General features: G+C 44.3%; 1 protein-coding gene across 16 annotated transcripts in view; it reads right to left on the bottom strand.

Annotated features, from left to right (window-relative positions):
- The window catches only part of RAP1GAP2 (RAP1 GTPase activating protein 2), a 265,418-nt gene that overhangs the window by 5,884 nt on the left and 238,117 nt on the right, over positions 1-21,417 (bottom strand). For 11 of the 16 annotated variants that reach the window (XM_073315725.1, XM_073315710.1, XM_073315717.1 and 8 more), the window contains 10 exons: positions 19,056-19,151; positions 17,439-17,525; positions 16,473-16,607; positions 9,501-9,638; positions 8,136-8,254; positions 6,884-6,997; positions 6,110-6,227; positions 4,727-4,853; positions 2,150-2,226; positions 1,033-1,071 (listed from right to left, as the gene is read on the bottom strand). In XM_073315725.1, coding sequence (XP_073171826.1) covers positions 1,063-1,071; positions 2,150-2,226; positions 4,727-4,853; positions 6,110-6,227; positions 6,884-6,997; positions 8,136-8,254; positions 9,501-9,638; positions 16,473-16,607; positions 17,439-17,525; positions 19,056-19,151 — 1,020 coding nt within the window. In that variant the 3' untranslated portion in view covers positions 1,033-1,062. Of the gene's footprint in view, positions 1-1,032; positions 1,072-2,149; positions 2,227-4,726; positions 4,854-6,109; positions 6,228-6,883; positions 6,998-8,135; positions 8,255-9,500; positions 12,030-16,472; positions 16,608-17,438; positions 17,526-19,055; positions 19,152-21,417 lie in introns of those variants that run through there. The other 5 variants (XM_073315712.1, XM_073315711.1, XM_073315714.1 and 2 more) reach the window with 3 other exon arrangements.

Here is a 21,417-nt window from a genome sequence, read left to right as displayed (position 1 = left end):
TGGATCAGGCCCATATTATTTGCTGAAGGTAGTGATAACTGTAAACATGAAAGGCCAGATTTTTCACAGGTGCTGAGCCACTCCATCTCCCTCTGAAGTCACAGAAGAGTTAGGATTAGCAGTGCTGCAAACTCTAAGTATTGAAAACTCATGAGTCAGCACGCACAGAGCAGGAGATTGGCCTGGTTTTAAAAAATTATATATTTTGGGATGCGTCTGGGGTTTGAGGCTGTTAACCACAATTATGAGGGCTAGAAACTTTTTAATTGAATGAAAGCTGAGGTTTTTGTGAAGTAACAGGACTCCAAGAGCTGGGGCCTTAACAAAAAACACAACTATCACAAGACCTGCAATGAAACCACTAGAATTTCCAACATTGGCCTTGCAAGCTGCTCATCAGTATATTTCAACCTTGACTTGGAGGGGGTGACCCATAAGCCAGAAGAGTAGCCAGGCGCAAACCTCCTCTGATGAAACAGAGTTGTTGCCAGTTCTGATGGAGGTATTTTCTGCTGTGGACACATGTCTGTTTAGAACTAGACTGAGACCCCATCCCCACCCCCCAAGTTATTATAGCCATTAGCTGATAAACTGCTAAGGGTTGCAAAACAGTTCCCATTACAATTCCATGTTTTAAATGCTTCTAAAACATACCTGATGAGCTGAATAGTTCCATGCATGAGGTCTGCCCTGCCCAAATGTTTTTTTGGCAAGGAGAATTGTGAGGACGGGATGTCTGAGCAACTTATTCAGCCTGGTTTTTTTCCAGTTATGAGAATGAACAAAATGGATCCTTATTCTCACTGTAAAAATTCTAACCACTCCTTTAAAAAAAACAGTGCAACAGCTAGAACCGTTGACCTTGCCACAGTGAGATCTATTAACTGGCCGAACAATCGCCCCATAAGGGAACTGATGGAAGCCCCACTGGGACTCTTAAAACTATGCTAGATAAAACCCAAGTAAATATACTATAACTGCACTGGCGGGGGAATGGACAAATCATCTTAGACCATATTACAAAACACTTACCTTTTACAAGTTCATGTCGTCTGTTGCCTGCTAGTGACTCTATATAAAAGAAAAAAAGCAGACCACAGATTTTTTTCATACAAATAAAGGGACAACTGTGTAAAAACCTTTTTACCCTGCCCCTCCTGTATTTCTTAACTTGATCTACAGTTGTCCCCAAGAGGCCTCCAGGATGGTCAGAAATTAGATTCACATTGCTAGTAACAGAATGGGTGAAAAAAATGCTGATGAAATTTTTACAAAGACAACTTCATCATTACAATTTTGAAGCATTTGGACCAGCTTTAACGGGTACCCCACGGCTGTTGCCCAGGGACTGGCCATCAACAGACCTTCTGCTTTTCCCAATCCTTTTTTCTGCCCTCCCCTTTCCTTTCCATAAAAGCAACACTGTACCCATTTTACACAACTGAGCCACCTGACGCCAGAAGAAACCAAGTCGTCTAGTTGGAAATGCCATGCTTTGTGGCATTTCCCGGGCTGGTGTGCGTCAATTAACATGGGCATGTATGATGCTGACTCTGGGAACCCACTGCAAGAGACTGTGCTAAGAGCATGTTTAATTTAGTGTGGGGAGGGAGAGGGGAGATGTGTGTGTACATGAGACCCCGTATCTTTTGTTATGGGGCTTATACAGAGAACCATGCTCATTCCTTGGCCTCAGACTGGAACTTCTCTCCTCAGGTTCTGTTCTGGAGCAACCAGTGAGTTGCCCCCTCTGTCAGTTTGGTGGTGGTGGTGATTGCATAGTCTTCCCTCTCCTTGTGGGCTGATGTGAGCTATACTACCAGAGTTAGACCCTTAGACATTGGTCTGCTAGAGCCACATTGTGCTATGGCCTCCCGCACTAGCTGTCCCTCCTACACCTGGCACGAAGGAGCATGTCAAGGTATCCCAGGGCATTGAACTGCTGTACCTGATTCTCCACAGGCGTAACATTGTTTACGGACGTTAGAGTAGGGCCCTGCTGCTGAGGATCAGGGAGCTGCAATTGGTTCCCAGTGGCTGCTATTCTCTATCCAAGCACAGCTCGGACATAGTGGACAATTGGAGCTATAACGTTCAGTGTGCGAGACCATGCTTAGAACACTGTCTGGTTAAAATAACAGATACGTACCGTGCTGGAACTGGCATGGCTAAGCTTATCGAAGCGAAACTTTAGATTGGACCTTGGAGAGTTTCTGCTCTTTATATCTGTCAGGAAACAAAAAAAATCAATAAACCAGTATTTGTTTAAGCTGTAATCTTGACTGCACCTAGACTAGCCCAACCAGTCAGTCAGTTGAATGGATTCCCATTGATTTTAACAATCATTTCATTCAGGCTTTCTAAAGATTTGGCAAAATCTCCACATTAAGCAATCATCCTGGATGGAGTAAACTGATGCTTAATTATATCCCATAATATATCTGAGAGAAATGTCACTGAAATGACTACTAAATGACCGATCCAGGATGGATGGCACGGGTTGCAGTTTGCTAAGAGGACGAAAATGAAATACAAATTTTAAACACAGAGAATGGCTGTTTTAATTTTGACAAAAGTAACTGGGACGAATGAGGAGGAGGGCGCGTGGGTAGAGCTACAGAAATAAAGTTTCCACTTCATCCTTCTTTTACAGCTGTTCCCTGCTACTAATGTGTGAAGGTTAAATTGAGAGGGCTGGTAAGCCAAGAGCTAATTCTCTTAACTCATAACTTCCCATTTTGCACTTGTATCGTTTCTTCCCACACTCTTTATGGGGAATGAAATTTAAAACAGTGGTAGATCTACATGTAAGGAGATTATGACGCTGAAGTCCCAAACTCCTTGCCTGCACCCACAAGACCTTCCAGCACAGAATGGTTGTATTGTCATCATTTTAATGAATTAACAAAGGTTCCCATTCTGCCCTTACTTATTGTGAGTAGTGCCTTATTTTTGCTAGTGGTTCTGCTGAAATGAATGGAACTAACGGCAGAGTGAGCTTCAGCTCAAAATAAGCCTGGCAGAATCATGCCCAAAGGAAACTTCTTGGTTACGGGTTATGTTCTGAATCATAGCCTGTTCCGTGGAGCCAGTGCTCTCATATGTAGGTTTCCAAGACTACTGTAGTTGCCAGTCCATTGAGAAGGAAACAAACCAACAACAAACAGCCACTGATACGCTTTAGTTATAACAGCGAAATAAATTCCCTGTGCTGAATATAAACATAAAAAATACAGTCTGCTAAATGGATACCATGGTGACCAGGATGTGTCTGCAACATACCTTTCAAGCCAAGGTTTTAGGAAGAAGTTAGCATTTCATTCACTTTCCGAGGCTGCTTCTGCACAGGCCAATGAGGGTATGCCTACACTTCAGGTGGGAGAGAGCCTCCCACCCCGGGGCTTGAGCTAGTACGCTAAAAACGGTCATATGGACATTGCAACTTGGGCTCTCAAACCTAAGGGAATGGATGGGTGTGACAGTCCAAGCCGCAATGTCCATCCACACTGCTATTTTTGGCTCGCTAGCTCAATCCCCATTAGCATGACTCTACCTGGGCTGGGAGGTGCTCTCTCACCTGCAGTGAAGACATATCCTGAAAGTGTAATACAATCGTTTATAGTGCTCTCAGGCTTCTATGAATCAGAATGATTCATTCTGTCTAACTAATTTTTAAGGGACTGATCCAAAGCCCATTAGAGTCAATGGGACTTGAGCATGTGGCTGAATTCTTTACTGAATATGTATAGGATTGCTTATGTGCTTACAGTCAAGCACTTGGTCAAGTGCATCTGCTGAACTGGGGGGCCTGAAAAGACAACCATAAAAAGATGCCCATTGACTTCAATAGATTTTGGTTTGGGCCTCCTGGGCCCCACTCTGAAATCCTTCGTCATGCTGAGAGAATCTCCATTTAGTGACTTCAGTGGAACGATTTTCTAATGTGCATAAGGGTTGCCAAATCAAGCCCTAAGTAAGGGTCCAGTTCTGCAACCCTCACACATCAAAGAGTACTTATTCATGTGAATTGGCCCGTTGATTTCAGTTGGACTTTAGTACGAGCAGGAGTTGAAGAACAGGGTTCTCGGTAACAGTGACTGGAGATTAATGGCTGGCTGGGGGGAGAGCGGCTGAAGTCATTTTGCTCATTGCTTTGTGGGTTCTGTTTCAATGCACTGCCAGCAGTGCTATGACACAGCTGATACTAGGCCATATTTTTCTTCACACAAGAAAGATAATTTCCCAGTGCTGCTGGGGCCCTGGAAAACAAAAGGCAACAGGTCCTGGGGAGATCAGTGGCGGCCTTTGCCGGCTTTGAAAAGAATGGGAAGACCAGTGCCATTCTGTTCCTCCATGCCAGTGCTGAATGGATTGTGGTGTTTCTAGGGGGTCCGAAGGCAACCTGTCTCCTGTGGGACAGTTTCTATCCAGAGACCAAAGAAACCCCAAAACAAACCCTACCAAAACATCCTCCAGTGCACACACTTCTCTCTCTGGGGAGAGGATCAGAGAATAACCACCACCTGACGGATGTGTAGTCATGTTGCTTAATGCACTACTGGTGAAAGGGCAGCATAAGAACCTTATTAGAAGACAGCTGAAGTGGAGCTAGATACTTGGGTTTCGTTCCAAGGGGGGACCTTAGTGAATTGACCTTCCTAGAGACATCTGCCCAACAGATACAAGTGTCTGTCCCATTCACGCTCCACCACCCCATCCTACACACCTGTGGGACTCCTGCTCATGATCACCGGTGTAGCAGCAGCTGCCATACTTGGATTCTCGTTGCTGGGAGAAGAGCCGTAGACAAACACGTCCTGTTTGAAAGGCGAGGCTGTGGATGGATGGCTGCCCTGTAGGCAGAGATTGAGCAAAGACCTTTTTATGGAGCGCTTTCGTTAGTGGCATTCTATTTCTACTGCACTGCATCTGTGCTCAGCAGCGGTTCCGGTCCAAGAAATAGCAAGGTTCTTGGGAAAGATGGTATTGATGGAGCAAAGCCGGCCGGTGCTTAGACTTGCCCCTGTCTGTCTGTCCCCACCGGCTGCAATAAGGACTTTTGCACACTGTAGATTTAATTCCCCTCTTGCTTGTGTATATCAAGTGTGAAGTCACTTGATATCAGTGGGGAGAGGATAAACCAATGCAAGTGAGATCAGATTCAGGCCTAATCCTGCAGCCTGAATTCCCTTGAGTAGTCCCATTAACCTCAATGTCAGGAAGGGCTGCAGGATTAGTTTTGTTTTTAATCAGCCTAATTAATGGAATCTTGTAAGCGCCATTGAAAACATTAAGGAACAGCTGAGTCACATGCCAGAACACACACTATTACCCCCACGCAGCCACCGATGCTACCTCATCATGGCAGCAAGGCCCCTAGGACTGGGAACATGCAGGAATGATCCGAGTCAGGAGACTTCATTATGTGCTTGGCTCTGCCACAGGTTCACCATGTGACATCTGAAAAATCACTTCACTTCCCTGTGCCTCAGTTCCCCCCCATCAACAACGTGAAGGGAATGATACGTCTAGGCACTTAGCCACCGTGGTGATGAGTACAATGTAAATACGGAGGGAGCGAGAAGACCCACAGCTATAGCTTGATTAGACTTCCACTGTAAATGTCATTACCGGCAAGATTTCTAGTTCTAGCTGCAACCTGCCAGCAGTTGAAGTGCATGCAGGCAGGGTTCACTATTCCAGTACCCACACTGGCCTAGCCCAGGTGTGTCTACACTAGCTGCAATCACACCCCATGACTGCAGTGTAGACATACCTTTTGTTGTGGCTCATCGTTTTACTGCACTGGGGACCAGTGGACTCAGTCCTGAAGTTAGGGTGAGAACTACTATAGAATTTTAATTAATTCAGATGGAAACTCATTAAAAACAGTGATGGCGAAAGATAAATAAAAGCACTGCAGTAAGATCAATGACATGAGGCTGTTTAGATAAAGGTACAACTATGTATAGCTATTACGGGTCTAATTCTGAACTTACACCAGTGTAAATCAGGTGTAACTCAATTGGAGTCAATGGACTTAGACAAGCATAAGCAGGATCAGAAGCAGGCCCTACTGTATACAAGTGTGGTGGTATTCAATGCCTACCACGCTGTCGTATTCTTCCAAGGTTTCGGTCTCCCCTGCCGTGCTGCCGAAGCTGCTGGTACTTGATGAAGAGCGGGAGATGTTTGATCTTCCATTCTCTTTCAATTTAATAAATGGCCTAGCAAGCGAACAAGAAGAAAACAGATGATTACAGCATAGACAGCTTCATGCTGAAGGCTAGTGGGAGATGTTTAGCCTTGATTCAATTCCTTGACCGCAATGGAATTACAGCAGGGATTAGTTTGGCCTGGCATTTTTAAATCTATACATAATCATTAAAAAAAAAAACATGAAGTTAAATGACTGGTGTATAAGACTAACAGAAACAAATGGCCCATGTTAATTCCCTAAATGCTAACCAGAACACTAAATATTTCTATTGATTTCCCTTCTGTTTTCCACAGATTCCTACTAGCCTCACCTTTTAGATATTCTGCAGTAACAGTCCTATACAATGCTTTTATTGCACTGCTCTGATGTTTTGGACAATATCTTCAAAACACTGGTTATTGGTTTTTTTATTAAGAGGGTTCCTGAGAGAATTATAGGTATTTTCACACTAGCAAGGGAGATGCCTGCTTTCGTTGCTTTTCCCTTAATACCAAATCTTATTTGAAGAAAGATACATTGGTAGGTTTTTTGTAAGTGAGTCATATAACAACTTCACTTTCCTCCCCTGTTTGGTTGTCTGTAGCCTCCTTACTGAACTGCATTGATATGAACTCCAGCATAAAGGACAACTATGCTCCAATGACTCCAGCCTTTTCCATTTACCTTTCTTTGTTAGGGCATATTTCAGGAGAGCTAGGGTTAGATGAGGTTTCAGATTTCATGTCTTGAGAAGAATGTCCCCCGTCTGGTGTCTTCTGTGTTCCTGAGACACTGTCACTGAGGGGCAAAGAACAGATTGGACAGATTATACAAGAGACAAGAAAGAGTTGGCCAAATTCTGCTCCCTATTAGGCCAGTGTAAATCCATCAGAGCAACCATTGCTGACTCAGGACCAGTGTCTGACATGAAACCCACTTGTAAGCTATCCAGGATCCTGGCACCTGACTTGTGGCAGAGGAGATGTTTGCTATCTTTCTTAGAAAAGGACAACGGTATGCAAAGTCTCTAGCATCAAACAATAATTTCTATAGTGCTGGCCAAACCGATGCATGGTTTAGGTGGGTGAAGGAGTCTCCTCTTCAAAGGAGGTGTCCACCGGCAGGGGCCCCAGGTAACAATCCCCCAAAAACTTTGGGGAAGTTCGGATCCTAACCTAAACTTTGGGTCTGGACCTTCTTTCTAGAATGGGCTGAGTCTACATCTTAGATCCAAACTCTCTTGGACTTTGCATAAGTTTTGAACAAAATCTGACCCACCTGAGTCTCTGTGTTCTATAGTACAAATAGAATCATATTAAAAAAACCTGACCCTAGCTTTAATCAGGCCAGCCCCGGGCCTGGAGTCATTCTAATCTAAGTCCATCTGTGTACAGTGCTAATCTAAGTCCATCTGAGACCAGTGTAGATTTACAGCCTAAATACCCCTTTTTAAGCAATAGCATTTATGTCACTTCCCCCTCTTCTGGAATCTCTCTCAAGCAAGTTTTTTTGTTTGTTTTACTTTTAGCCAAACTTTGACATCTCGCCTTTAACCAGGTGAACAACAGTAACGTTCCTTTTAGGACTAGCTAGGTGTAGAGATTCATGGGGAAGGCAGGAAGCCCTTGCAATCTAAGGCCTTGTCTTGACTAGGAAAAAAGGTCAGGGATGACGTTGTGTTAGCCAACATCTGTTAGCTACCACAACCTCATCCATGACTTTGCCCCTGGTATAGGCAAAGATTAACACTTAGCTTGATGTGGTCAACCAATGAGGGGAGCCTAAGGTCGGCCCTGATCACCTAACATGAGTTAGAAAGTGTGTATGCTAAGGGCAAAGTCATGGTGTGGTTACATGATAACAAGCATGTTCTCTTTTCCTAGTCAAGACAAGGCCTCAGACAAAACAATTACTACTGCTGCACTTCAGTGCTTACCATCTCGTCCTGCTTTCTGATTGGCTTTCTGATCCAGTGTGCAGGCGGGGGAACAACCCCGACCGTCGCTTAATAGGACTCCTTGACTGGTTCTTGGCTGTTGCTGCAGCTACAGGAGGCTGAAAAACAAAATGTTCCAATTTAAAATAAAACAAAAATATTCCTCTCCAGGATCTTCCTCTGCTCAGAGCCAAGATGGAAATTACTCCAGACACTTATTTCCGGCTGTGCATTTTTCCCTCAGGGTGACAATCTACAGCCTATTTAATGCCACTCCCAAAACAGATAAAAACATCTGGGAAGACAATCTGAAAGTTATAATTCTCCCAAAGGCAACGGAATCAAATTTGGTCCAAAACAAGCAAAAGCATCTCGATCTGCCACACAGATCTTATCCTCATCCTTATTACGCACAACTGTCGAGAAAATCACCACATAATATCTTACACCAGCCTTGCAAACAAAGTTCACATTCATTAATACACCTTTTCTAGGGATATTTGTGCCCACAGAGTTTTAGGTAGATGTATAGTTTCGATAACCAAAGATTGAAAGAGGACAGCATAGCCCAATGATAAAGGATTTGAAGCATATAGAAGGGAGAGGAGTTGTTTAGGATGGTTCAAGGGGTATAACAAAGACTGATTGGGTGACAGAAAAGGAAAATTAGGTCTGAGTAAGGCGAAAAAATCCTAATGAGGATGGGCCAGACTGACAAAGATATTTAGGCATCTAACTACATAGATAGGTGCCGGCGGGGTGGGGGGAGGTTACTAAAGCACCTGTGCGAGTTAGGCACCTCATTCCCACTCACTATCATTACACTATCAATGAGAGTTAGGCACCTACCATTTGTAAATCTGCACCAATACCTGTAAGATTTTGGAACAGTCTCCCCAAGAGAGTGGTGGAAGCCCTGTCACTTGAGATATTTAAAGCTGAACTGATTACAACACTAGGAAATATACATATGATTATGGCATCACCTACAAGCCCTGACTAAGACCAGGATCCCAGCATATCAGGCACTACACAATCATATATTAAGTAACAGTCCCTGCTCCAAGGAGTTTACAGTCTCATTAGACAAGATGGACAAAGGGTGGGGGGATAAATAAAGGCACAGAACGGTGAATAGGTTAATAGGTCACACAATAGGTTAATGGCAGAGCTAGGGATAGCCCCCAGGCCTCTTGTCACCCGACCCAGGGCTTTATCCACACTAGAGCATACTTCCAGATACAGCAGAGAAAAATTCTGTGTGGGAAAGGAAGGATAGACTAGATAGTCCAATATGGCTTTTCTCACCGCTTGCTCCTCTGATCTCTAAAAGTGATGGTCTCACAGCAGATGTGCTGTACTCACCGAGAAGGTGGTCTTTGTTATTTCGCCACTGTTGTGGGTGATTCCTCCACTCAGGCTCCCTGGGATCCCTCCACTGTGATGTTTCTTCTGACTCCCCACCATGGTTTCCATTGAATGGCTGCGGACTCGAATGGCTCTCTGTCGACAAGTTAATAGGAAAAAGGAACAACCCCTTGTTATGAGGCCACAATACTATTTCCTTGCACTAACTACCCCTTTGCATCTCCACGGGATGTTGTCATAGTTTAGAAAATCAGAGTCAGGAACTTCTGAAACCCAGAGTTGAATCTGTGAACACAGATATCCACCCTGGGAACCTGAGTCTTATCTGAGGATAAAGCCGCAGTACCACCACATGACCTGCAAGTGCAATTAAATTGACCAGCGTATCTCGAATGTCGACGGCTGAGTCCATACAATGAATGGCTCACAAAGGGTTAAAATTCACACGGTGTCTGCACCGACTAAGTCCTCAACACAGAATTTAGGTGGGTCATGGGCCTCATGAATCACCCCAAATGGCATAAAGGCTTTTGCACCCACAACCAACCAAAGAAATCCTTCAGGCAATGAATTATCATGGTCACTTTCGCCCACAAGCCAAGTTCTACTAGACAATAAGAAAAGGACAAGCAAGTTCATTAAATAGTCTTTTCTCATGTATGCCAGTGTTCCTCAACTGGTGGGTCACAACAGGCAATCGGGAGAGTGGCAAGTCACAGAGAATTGTATTACACTGTAAAGCAAAGAAAATCTTCCTCACTTCCTGCAATACCCTCCCCCCTTCAAATATTCTCTGTCACCCTCTCAAAACACAGCAAATTATATGGAGTGGGGTCACTGATATGCTTTTTTACTCTAACTTTCATAATAAATTTCAGAGGGTCGCAGATCCTTTGAATAAGGGCTTGCCAACCTGAAAAGGTTGGAAACAGTAATATAGGTTGCACCGCAGTTAGCTACCTAGCCCGTGGTAGAAGACACCTATATGACAAGCCATACAGCAAACATGACAGATGTTTTCCTCTTCCTCTCTTAATGAGTTTTATGCACACAGTTTATGGACTGAGGACACATCACTGTCTACCATGTGTCTCTGACAGGTAAGCATTGGCAGTGAGTGGGAGAGCCAGAAGTAAAACCAGAGAGTCATGGCTGATAGTCTCCTGGCAGGGAAAGAACCCAGAAATCCTGCTTCCCAGGCCCTGCTCTAACCATTAGACCACACTCCCCCTGAGAACCCGCAACAGAAACAATGACTTCTAGGAGCTGGGCACTGAGGTGTCTGGAATTCCCACTCGGTGCGTATCTGCATCCTTAACAATTTTAAATACCATTTAAAAACCAGCCCTTGGGCCTCAGTGAAAAGGAAATATTATGATACGTGCCAGTCTCTGCCCTTTACTTTGATCTAGAAATAGTATAACCCCAGGGTGCCGGGCACCCAGTCACAGCAGCTATGCTCAAATACATTGGTTAGTCTCTAAGGTGCCACAAGTCCTCCTGTTCTTTTTGCGGATACAGACTAACACGGCTGCTACTCTGAAAACTGGCTGATGTGACTTTGTTTTTTAAACCAGTAGGTGTCAGCTCAGCCTAAAGAAATGACTATGATGGTAAATTGCCAAGACAGTTTAACCCAGTACCCCTCACTTCCTGTAATCAAAATCAAGACAAAACATAAATCCATAATGTTTGGTTTATTATGACTGATGTATGTATATATTAACAATACTTGAAAATAAAGTTAATTCTTGTAACTGACCAGTATCTTTACTATCCATAACAAATGTTCTCCAGGTACTATACATTCAGATAACGTGCTTTCTCAATTCATGTATTGTATTGGCTCTCCCTGTCAACAAAATATTAGCATTTCTTCCTGGCATTTATTTAGGGGTCATAAATATTATGGCCTGGACCTTGCAAAGACTCACACACACACAAACTTAGCTTTGTGAATAATCCCGCTGACTTCTGTGGGATGACTCGCTTTAAATAAAGTTAAGCATGTGATTAATACTCTGCAGGACTGGGGCTGGGGAAAAAAAAAATCTATTGACATGGCCTATTCTTCTGTGAATTGGTGATAGATTACCATGCTTACTTCTCTGTACATCAGGTTGAAAATGAGTCCACTTTATCTCAGCTAATAATGAATATTTATAACCCACAACTCCTCGAAATAAACATGTTACACTTTAAAATCCGACTTCTGCCTGGTGCATTTTTCACACTTGCGACTTTAATTCTAACAGGACAGATCCCCATGTCCGAACTTGCATTTGTGCTGCTTGGCTTGTACTGAAATGGAAGGTGTCCCACAGTAATCTGGGTCTTCAAGCAAGGTTCCAGTTCCAGCTCTGTCCTGTGCCTGGCTTCCTCTCTGCTCCTTAGCCCACACCAGGGCCTGCTGGGCATGGACAAGAACATGAAAGCCAACCAGGGTGAAGTCGGAGCTGGAGAGAACAGCAGGGTGTCGGTGGGCTCCCGAGCGAGAAGGTGAGCAGCCTCTAGAAAGGACCTGCACTGGGTTCAGAGGTGAGATGGAGCTAGGAAAGGTGCCTGAGACAGGGCCGGGAAAAGCAGCCTGAAAGGCAGGCTGGCAGGAGAGCCAAGGTAAGGAGTAGCTCCTGGGGGTTGTGAGTGATGTGAACTGTTGCGGTGGGAGTGGCTGCTTCTCTACATGGACCCAAAGCCTGGAGACTCAGGAAGAGGGACACACCAAAGACTTTTAGGTGCCTAACTTCCATTGAAATCACCTGAATACGCCTAACTCCCATGGATTTCAATAGGAGTTAGCCACGTAAATGCTTTTCCGGATTTGGGTCCAAGCTCCTTTATACCTCAGCTACACCGCCTGGCCATGAAGAGCTGAAATTGGGAATTGTTTGAAATTCTGGGGCGTATGGGAAAGGATTAATTTGCTTTAGCAAGGAAGCAGAGGACATTGGCTTTGTGGGGAGGGGCTAAAAGCACTCAGACACCAAATCACTGAAGCCCCCAAACAGAGGTCACTGCAGCACCTGCTGAGCAGCCGGAAAGCAGGCCTGGGATAGGAGGCAAATAGAAATGAACACGTGTAATTTCTTTCCACCCTCCCTTCTCCCCCAAACCACTTTATTTACCATTTCTCCTCTCATTTTATATTTACACTGGAAACACACTGTGAAGGAAATAAGCTATCAGGCAGATCAGCAGTGCTGTCCAAAGGTAACAAGGCAAACGCAAAGTTATTCTGGCAGCTGAATTCATCACATGCACTGGGAGACCCTGAAATGCCAAAAGAGCAATAAAGTCCACTTTCTTATAGGCAAAAATCTCATGTAACATGAATATCTCAAAATCTCTTGAAATAGATACGTCTAACGAATGTGTGGTTTTAGTGATGTTCTGAATAACTTTTAGGAGGTCTACAGTAAAGTATTGCTGATTTTGTTTTGGAGAGTGAATCTAATGGACATGATCTGTGCAGGAGGCAGATAACAGGATTAAAGGGTTGCTCAGCATTTTTGACTTACAGTATTCTGCATGAGTAATAAGGTTTTGCACTTGTACAGCTCTTCACATCTTCTAAACACAGTACAATGATTATCTGATGAAACCTCATCTACGCTTTGGAGATAGGCAAGGAAGTATTATTACGGATGGGGAAAATAAGACCCAGTCTAATTCTGATTTCAGCAACAACTTCGGTGGAGTTATGCCAGCGTAAAATTGGTGTGAAATCAGAATCCAGCACCCAGAGGGGTTGAGGCCAAAAGTTTCAAAACTGTCCATTAATTTTGTGTGTCTTAATTTCTGGGTGACAAGGTGGATGAGATAATATTTTTAATAGAACCCACTTCTGCTGCTGAGTTTCAAGCTTACAGAGAGCTCTTCTTCAGGTCTGAAAAAGGTATTCAGCGTGTCACAGCTAAATACAAGGTGGAACAGATTGTTTAGTATAAATAGTTAACACATATTTCAAGGGACCATTCAAGGTGAAGTGGTCCATTAACACCTCTCTAGTCATAGGGAGGAGAGGAGAGGGAAAAAAGCACTGGGGAAAGGAGGGAGGTTAGTGGGTTATAGATTGTTGCAATAAGCCATAAATCCAATGTCTCTATTCAGTCTGTGATTTTTAGTGTCTAGCAAAGTTATGAATTTAGGCTCCCAGGCTTGTCTTTTGTAGGTGTTGTGCAGGTTTCCTTTGAGAAGGAGGACAAAGATCAGATATAGTGTGATTGCTCTGTGAAGCGTTCTGGGTGCCCAACATGAGACACCGACATGTCTGTTAGCCTGATTACGACCCCGCTTTATATCATTTTTACATCTAGTGTAATTCTACTGCTCATGTATGCTGGGTACATGAAATCTGCTTTGCACTCGTGTAAATCAGGCATAGCTCCACTGTAGTCGAAAGAGTTACACAAGTGTAAAAACAGCACAACTGAGATTAAAATTAGGCCCAAATTTCTTAACCTGAAAATTTTAAAGGGGTGAGCTGGAAGGACCACTGTCACATGCAATAATTCCGTAGTCTCTGGTAGCCATTATTGCTTACTTTGCCATACCAACAAAAAAATTTCGAGTATAAACAGGTTGAAGAAACACACCTAAAAGTCTAAAACCTCAGGCAGTGAAAGCTGTTTGAAGAGCTTGAAAATCACAGACTAGCCTGAGAGCACCTACATATGGTTTCGCTTTCATCTTCCTCTCTTCTTTTCCTCTCCCTCAGAAGCTGCTAGAAACAGGGTTGTGGCCTTCAGGAAATGAGCCATAGCAACGAGGGAGATGAATAAAAGTTCCGGGATATCAGCCCTGTTCAGCAAGCCATATGTTTCTGAACAGCAACCAGGAAAACATCCAGCTTCCAGATATCCCACAGGACAGGTGCTGGGGGCTGGAGAGGGACTCTCTGTGTTTTATTAGAACAACCCAGCCAGTGGCTGGAATCAGATTGTCAACTGTGTGACCTACTGACTCGGCCATTTGGCAGCCTCTACTTGCTTTGGGTACCCGCTTGGCAGCTTTCTGCTACAAATACAATACTCTCCCCACCCAGGCCTGCCTGCATTCTCTGTGCCACAGTGATGGCAAGACCGGCACATAGAGACACAGCTAGACCAACTAACAAAGAAAGGATTTTTGGATAAACAGCCTGAGTTTAACCTGATTTAGGACCTTCTTTCTGATCCATCAAACAGACAAGACCTGCTGTCCAAGGGACAGCCCCAAACCTTGCAGAAGGGTTGGAAGGACTGACACCTGCCAGAGCTTGAAGATGGAGCTGGGGTAAGCTATATAGCATGCATGTAGGTTCTTTTATTATTGTTAATATGTTTTCTCTGTAATGCTTTTATCTTAAGAACAAATGCGCTTGCTTAGAAAGAGCTGTGTGGGAACTCAAAACTGTTGGCAATTAACGCTGTTCATAACCTCTGGAGAGGAAGCAGAGATGCTGGCCTTTTAGGAAGTCCGAGGCTATCACAATGCAGGCAGGCAGGTAACTGTGAAGCCTGGAAAAATCCCAGTCAGGAGGGAGGGAAATGTGGGTGTCTGAAGAGCCGGGAACCTAGAGCGGGTGCCTTCGAGGGGGAATACAGGTGCAGTTGTCTTGGAACTATGACACTATCTTATTCTGTAGTGCTTCTAATGTTGTGTTTTACTGCTTGTGAACAATGTCACAATGCAGTTGTTGTTCTTCTATCTTCTGGACTCTGGCCAGGTCTACACCTTCACTGGCATAGTATGTCAGCCAGGGGTGTGATGAGACGTGATCCCTGACAGATATAGCTGTGCTGGCAAAAACCCCTAGTTTAGACTCTATTTACCCCTAGTTAGACTCTTATTTACTCGGGGAGGCTGGAATAAACGCTATCAACAAAAGCACAGGTTTGCCAGCATGAGCCACGTCCACACTTGCAGTGTTTTGCCGGAAGAGTTTACAGGTGTAGCTGTACCGGTGACGCCTGGCTTCATATTTAAACATACAAAGACTTCCTGCCACGCTTTCTTTTCTTTCACTGTGGAGCTTGTCCAAGAGTTATCACTCTTTTTAGACAGCCTCCTTTCTTTAGGGACTTCCCCAAAGCGCTGAGTACAGTTCTGTTCCACCATGGTTAGGAATCCAGCTCTGCCAGGCAATGAATCCCTTGAGGGGTCACTGTATTCTCTTCCCTCGCTTTTCTTTAGACTTTTACATTTTCTCCTTCCCCCGTTCTCCCCTTAGGCATTTATACCAGACTCGTCGCCAGGGTATCTGAAGCCCCTTTCCTACTCTCGTCCCCAAATATACCCATCTCTCATCTTGTTTCCTATATTAAAAACAGCAACCACCACCTGTTAGTCCTGTTGTCAGGCCACCCGTTTACTTCACCAGCTCAGAAGCATCATCTTAGGGAGCGTCTCCTCTCTCAGCACAGTGACTAGCTTCTGAGCAGAGACACAGCCCAGCAGCATATGGCAATGTGGTGAAAGTATCTGCTGACAAAAGCAGCCCTGAAGGTTGGGGAGCAGCCTATGAGACGTCTCTTGCAGCTAGGAAGGCCACAAGGGGTATTTGTCACAGAGGTCTGAGCGTTCGCCCTGAGTACTACCGGCATGATTTCAAGAGGGCGTGAACAGTAATGGACAGTGGCAGGTGAAGGAATTATCAAATGCTCTGGAGGAGGGATTCCTTGATACAGGCCCTGATCCAGCAAAACACTTAAGCGTGTGCTTAATTTTAAGCATGTGAGCATTCCCATAGACTTCCATTGAGTTATTCATGTGTTTTAAGTTAAGCATGTTCTAAAAGTACTTGGCTGGATTGGGACCTTTTGCAAAAAGCTCTTCTACCTGATCCCCAGGTCTTGCTTTGAAGGCAAACCCCTTTTCCCAAAAGCCACTCTTGGGATCAGCTTGGGTTCCCTGATCTTTCGTTACTCTGAGGCTCACTGGGCCATAGCCCGTCCTATCTACAGCCATAGGTAAGAGGATTTTCTTTACCTTAAATGATTCCAAGAAACCTCCATGACCTCCATTCTCAAGCTTATCTTCCTCTGGCCCCAGCCCTAACATTGCCTGTGTGTGTGTATGGAGCTCATCATGGAGATTGTCCAGCAATGCAGCTCGTGTCCGGTCCTGAAAGAATAAAAAGGGACATAGTTCGTGGTGTGTGAATTGGTCTGACAGCCTCTTGGTGCAGAGGAACAAGGTAACATGGGTACAACAATGGCTCCGTGGGATCGAAACAATCTTCTCAGTCCAGGACATTCAGGCAATCAGTCTCTTATTGCAACAGCATGAGAATGTGACTACAAATTGCCTAGACAGCAAAATACAGTGGCTCTTCCATTGATTGCCTTGATGTGCAGATCCAGCTCAATAATAAAGTCTAGGTCAAATAGATTCCGGAGGACATTCATAGACATTAATACAGTAGCACAGCATGTAACCCCTCTGCCTTCCTGATAGAGGATGCAGGACCAGCTTCTATTGTCACCCAGACAACGTGGTCCAAATTGGGGCCCACACTGCATTATGTCATGGCAACGGAGAACTGAGGGACACACACTCGGCCATATAAAAAAGATGTGGGGAGGGGAGACAGGTTGTGAACGTGTGAGACTTGTACCACATAGAAGGTAAAAAGTTGGGGGGGACATGATCCCATCATCCCCCACACCAGTGGTTTGCACCTATGCAGAGGTCACTTTCAAAATTTCCCTTAATTAAGGAGGTACTTGGTGAGGGATGAGGTTCTACTTCCCTAAGGAAAATTTTGACCTAGAAATTGCACTGGGGACATGGCAGCTGAGGAAGATGAATAGGTAAGAACTTCCTCCATTCATACACCAGTTGCTTCTAGCCTTACTCTGTCTTTGTGACTGGCCCAAAAGAGAGGACAGTGGTGTGGGAGAGATTGGGAAAGAGGCAGGAGAAAGAGAGAGAGAAAATATTTACTCTCCTTACCTCCAGCTTTGCAAACTTGTCAGATTTGCAGCAAGCATTTTCAGCATTGATGAGTTTGGTAAGCAGGAACTCCCTGAACTCTGTGTTCTAGAAAGGGAGAAGTGAAGCAAGGTTGGTAAATCAAAACCATTTAAATACTCTTAGCTAAACCATCCATAATCCTCCATGCCAGCAAATACATCTCAACACGTCACATCCTGGACACTTCAGCATTAGTGACATGTTACAAATCCATTGCAAAGGTCCATCCTGCTTTACTTTTTTTTCCTGTATTTGATCAGAGACCTAACCAAATGAGCATTCCTTCCAGCATGGTGAAGACAAAGCGGGGAGGAGGTATCTAATAATAATCACCCTCTTAAAGGAACAGCCACAATTTCTTTAGGGAGTTCAAGTGGAAGGATCAGAACACCTTGGTCTCATCTGAAAGAAAACACCTTCAGCACTGCAGTGTGGCCTAGTGGACAGAGCACTGGGTTAGACCTCAGGAGACAAGGATTCTAGTCCTGGCTCTGCAACTGGTTTCCTGAGTGATCTTGAGCAAATCACTTTTTCTCTCTTTGTGCCTCAGTTTTCCCATCTGGAAACTGGGACAATGATACTGATCTACTTTGTAAAGCGCTTTGAGATATACTGATGAAAAATGATATATAAGAGCTAGGCATTATTAATAGTATGCTGGGCATTGGTTCATTCAAGACTCAGAGGGAAGAGTGCAAAGTGCATCACCCCTTGACTAAACATAAGCATTCATTTTATTTTCAAAAGTATGTGCAACTGGAGGGAAATTCACCACTGTGCAGGGGGTCAGTACAAGGTCCATACATGCAATTAAATCCAATTTAACCCCTATTTTGAAGGCTTAAATGGATCCCAAGCCTTGTGCTGATCTTCTACACAGAGACTAATTTCACTGTCAATTTAGTTACACACACACACAGCCTTTATATTAAGAGTTTCCTTAAATATAGGATATGCTTATGTAAAAAAAATATTTTAAATATGTGTCTGGTTTTACGTACACAGAGATACTGCTATAGTGTGGAATACATCATAGATCATATTTAATTAGGAAATTAAACATACAGTACATCTAAATTAAATGGTTTTTCTTTATAACAATATTTGTGGGTGAGTTCATGTCTCAGGACAATGAAGGCTAAATAGCAATGACTAGAGCATGGGCAGGCCCCGGTTCAAGCTGCTCCAAACAGCTCTGCCAATGCACTTTCTTCCATCCTAACCCTCCAACAGCTGCAGAATTCTGCTCCTTGGCATCTTTTGTACAGAGAATTGTGCCAAATTATGTGTTGGCTTGTACTACATTGAGAACCTCCCACCAAATAGTTTTCATTTGCAACTCAGGATTTTGCCCAGATCCTTAGAGGTCAAAGGTTAATAATTCACTGTTCCACTGAATTGCCTAGATCCAGCACCTGTATCAGCCAAATCAGCTAGTATAACTCAGCATCATTTCGCTCACTGATTGATCTATACCAGCTGAGGATCTGGCCCTATAGTTTTACTCTAGCTCTGATCTCAATCCTACTATATTTTACATAATAAACAGTGCGTTCTGAGACAATTTGGGTAGATATTGTTTTTTTAAAAACCTACTTCATTGTGCTTTCCATTTCTTACTTTTTGAAATACTGGTGGGCTTGGCAGAGAAGGACCAAACGAAGGGACATCTTCCCGGGCAGTGACCGACACCTATTAGAACCAAAAGAAAGCAAGAATATATGAGTTACCCGAGCGCACATACTGTATGCATCCAATGAAGTGAGCTGTAGCTCACGAAAGCTTATGCTCAAATAAATTGGTTAGTCTCTAAGGTGCCACAAGTACTCCTTTTCTTTTTGCGAATACAGACTAACACGGCTGTTACTCTGAAACCAGTAATAAACTCCTCTTACAAAGAAGCAGAAGTCAAATCCCCATTCTGAGACTGAATTCCACTTGTACTGAAGACTCACTGGATAGAACAGAGCGTTTAGGCCAGTGGCATCGCTAGGAGACCTGGGTCTAATTCCTGAGTCCCCTAGGTCCCACTGCCTTATTACACTAATCACAGTTATCTCACTGATGCCTTGTGCCTACCCCCCTTCTATTTGTCATAATCACCTATTCTTTGGGTGTAAACTCTTCGGAGACCTGGACAGAGTCCAGTACAAATGAGGTCCTGATCCCTGACTGGGGCCTGTCGGTGTGATCACAGTGCAAACAATAAAGAATTGATAATAACCCTGTCTCGGTGGTACGCAATGTTAACACCTGCTCTGCTAGCGTACCCCTGCCCTAAATCAACACACGCAGAGGGCTATGCGAGATTCTAGTCTGCTCCCGGTCACAAGCAACACACACTGTACCCTCAAAATGTGTGAACAGGCTAATGTATCAAGCTGGCTGATAATTTTAGCTCTTCATCTGACAAGTAAGTTGACATTGCTTGGTCAATAGACCACCTGCCCCTTTAATTCTCTGGCCGGCTACTGATGTCTGCAGAGCTCTGGCACGCAGCCAGGTCGTTAGAAGAGTTAAACAGGACATAAAGATGGATGCTAGTAAATTTCAGGGCAGATTTGCCATCAAATTGGAAGGGGCTCTTTGGAAATGGGGAAAAAAGAAAGTAAGACTATAATAAATCCTGCTTTGCTACTTCCAGACCTGCAGTCACTGAGGCAGAATAGCCTGCTAGAGCCTAATGTTGTGAAATTATGTTTCCATTCGGATGATTTAATTTGCGTGGCTGGCTTCTGTTGCAAAATGTCCCTTTCAGTTCTAATATATTTAACTCTTCAATGTTAAAAGCCAAAGAAAATCATCTGCTTAGCCAAGAAGCGTAAAGAGAGACGCGTGCAGGAACATGCAGCTAAGTGCACACGGCAAGTGTCCTTTTGACCTTTTGATCACAATTTGGATGCGTGTGCAGAAAATGAAAGGAACTGACAGTCCCTAGCGGGTCGGGTGGGGTGGGATGGGATGAAACTATATTGCTTGCTATGCAGAAGTTGTTGTAATAGTTAGACACTTCCGTTAAGAGCCTGAAGGCTAGGAAGACATGAAAAGTGAATCATTTACACTCTCAGGCAGGGTGGGTTCACCTGTAAGTTCACCGGCATGAAAGTGTTGGGCCACAACAGTACTGGACATCGACTGCCAAAACTGGGGGGACTTGTACTCATTTTGTCTGACTTCCACACCACAGCAAATACCAGGGCTGCAATGGCAGGGTTCTTTTTTGAGCAGTTCCCATCGTGAGCAGTTCTAACACAGTTCTCCGCAAGGATCCACTCTGAAGCTCAGTGAAGTCAATGGAAAGGTCCTAACAGAGGTACTGAAGTCCCTCTGTATTTGAGAGGTATGAAGCGACAAAACTAGTTGTGAGGAATATAAAGTGAATTCTTTAATGAGGCTGCCAGACATAAATAGATCCTGTGGTTTGTTCGGACTCTCTAGCTCCCAGATTGTCTAACACAGCCTCTGTGACCTACCAACATCACCCAGGGTTTCTCTGGAAGAGACTCCATGAAACACTCTAGCTACAGGCTCAGGACTCTTTCTAGACCTACCGTGTCTCAGCACAATTCCAGCAATGGGCCATGTCTTTGTAATAATCTTGTTGCATGTTTCTTGTTCTCTGAATGGAAAACTCACAGGTTCCATTGTAACCGTACCAGTCATATCACCTTCACAAGCACAAAAGTTTACTCAGGGGCGGCAGGTTTGTAGAAATTTTGGTGGTGCCCAGAACACCCAGAACCCGCCCGCAAACTCCCCACCTAAGGCTCTTGGAGGGAGTTTGGGTGGGGGAGGGGATCTGGGGTTCAGGCAAGTGGGGTACACGAGGGGGTGGGGATGCAGGCTCTGAGAGGGAGTTTGGGTGCAGGAGTGAGAGTGGTCAGGCTCTGGGAGGGAGTTTGGTGGGGGATGGGGTCTGGGGTGCAGGCTCTGGGCTGGGGCAGAGGATTGGGGTACA

The sequence above is a fragment of the Lepidochelys kempii genome, chromosome 17 (assembly GCF_965140265.1).
Source record: "Lepidochelys kempii isolate rLepKem1 chromosome 17, rLepKem1.hap2, whole genome shotgun sequence".
Lineage (NCBI taxonomy): Eukaryota > Metazoa > Chordata > Testudines > Cheloniidae > Lepidochelys > Lepidochelys kempii.
The sequence above is the reverse complement of the archived record's forward strand: the minus strand, read 5'-3'. Positions and strand labels throughout refer to the sequence as shown.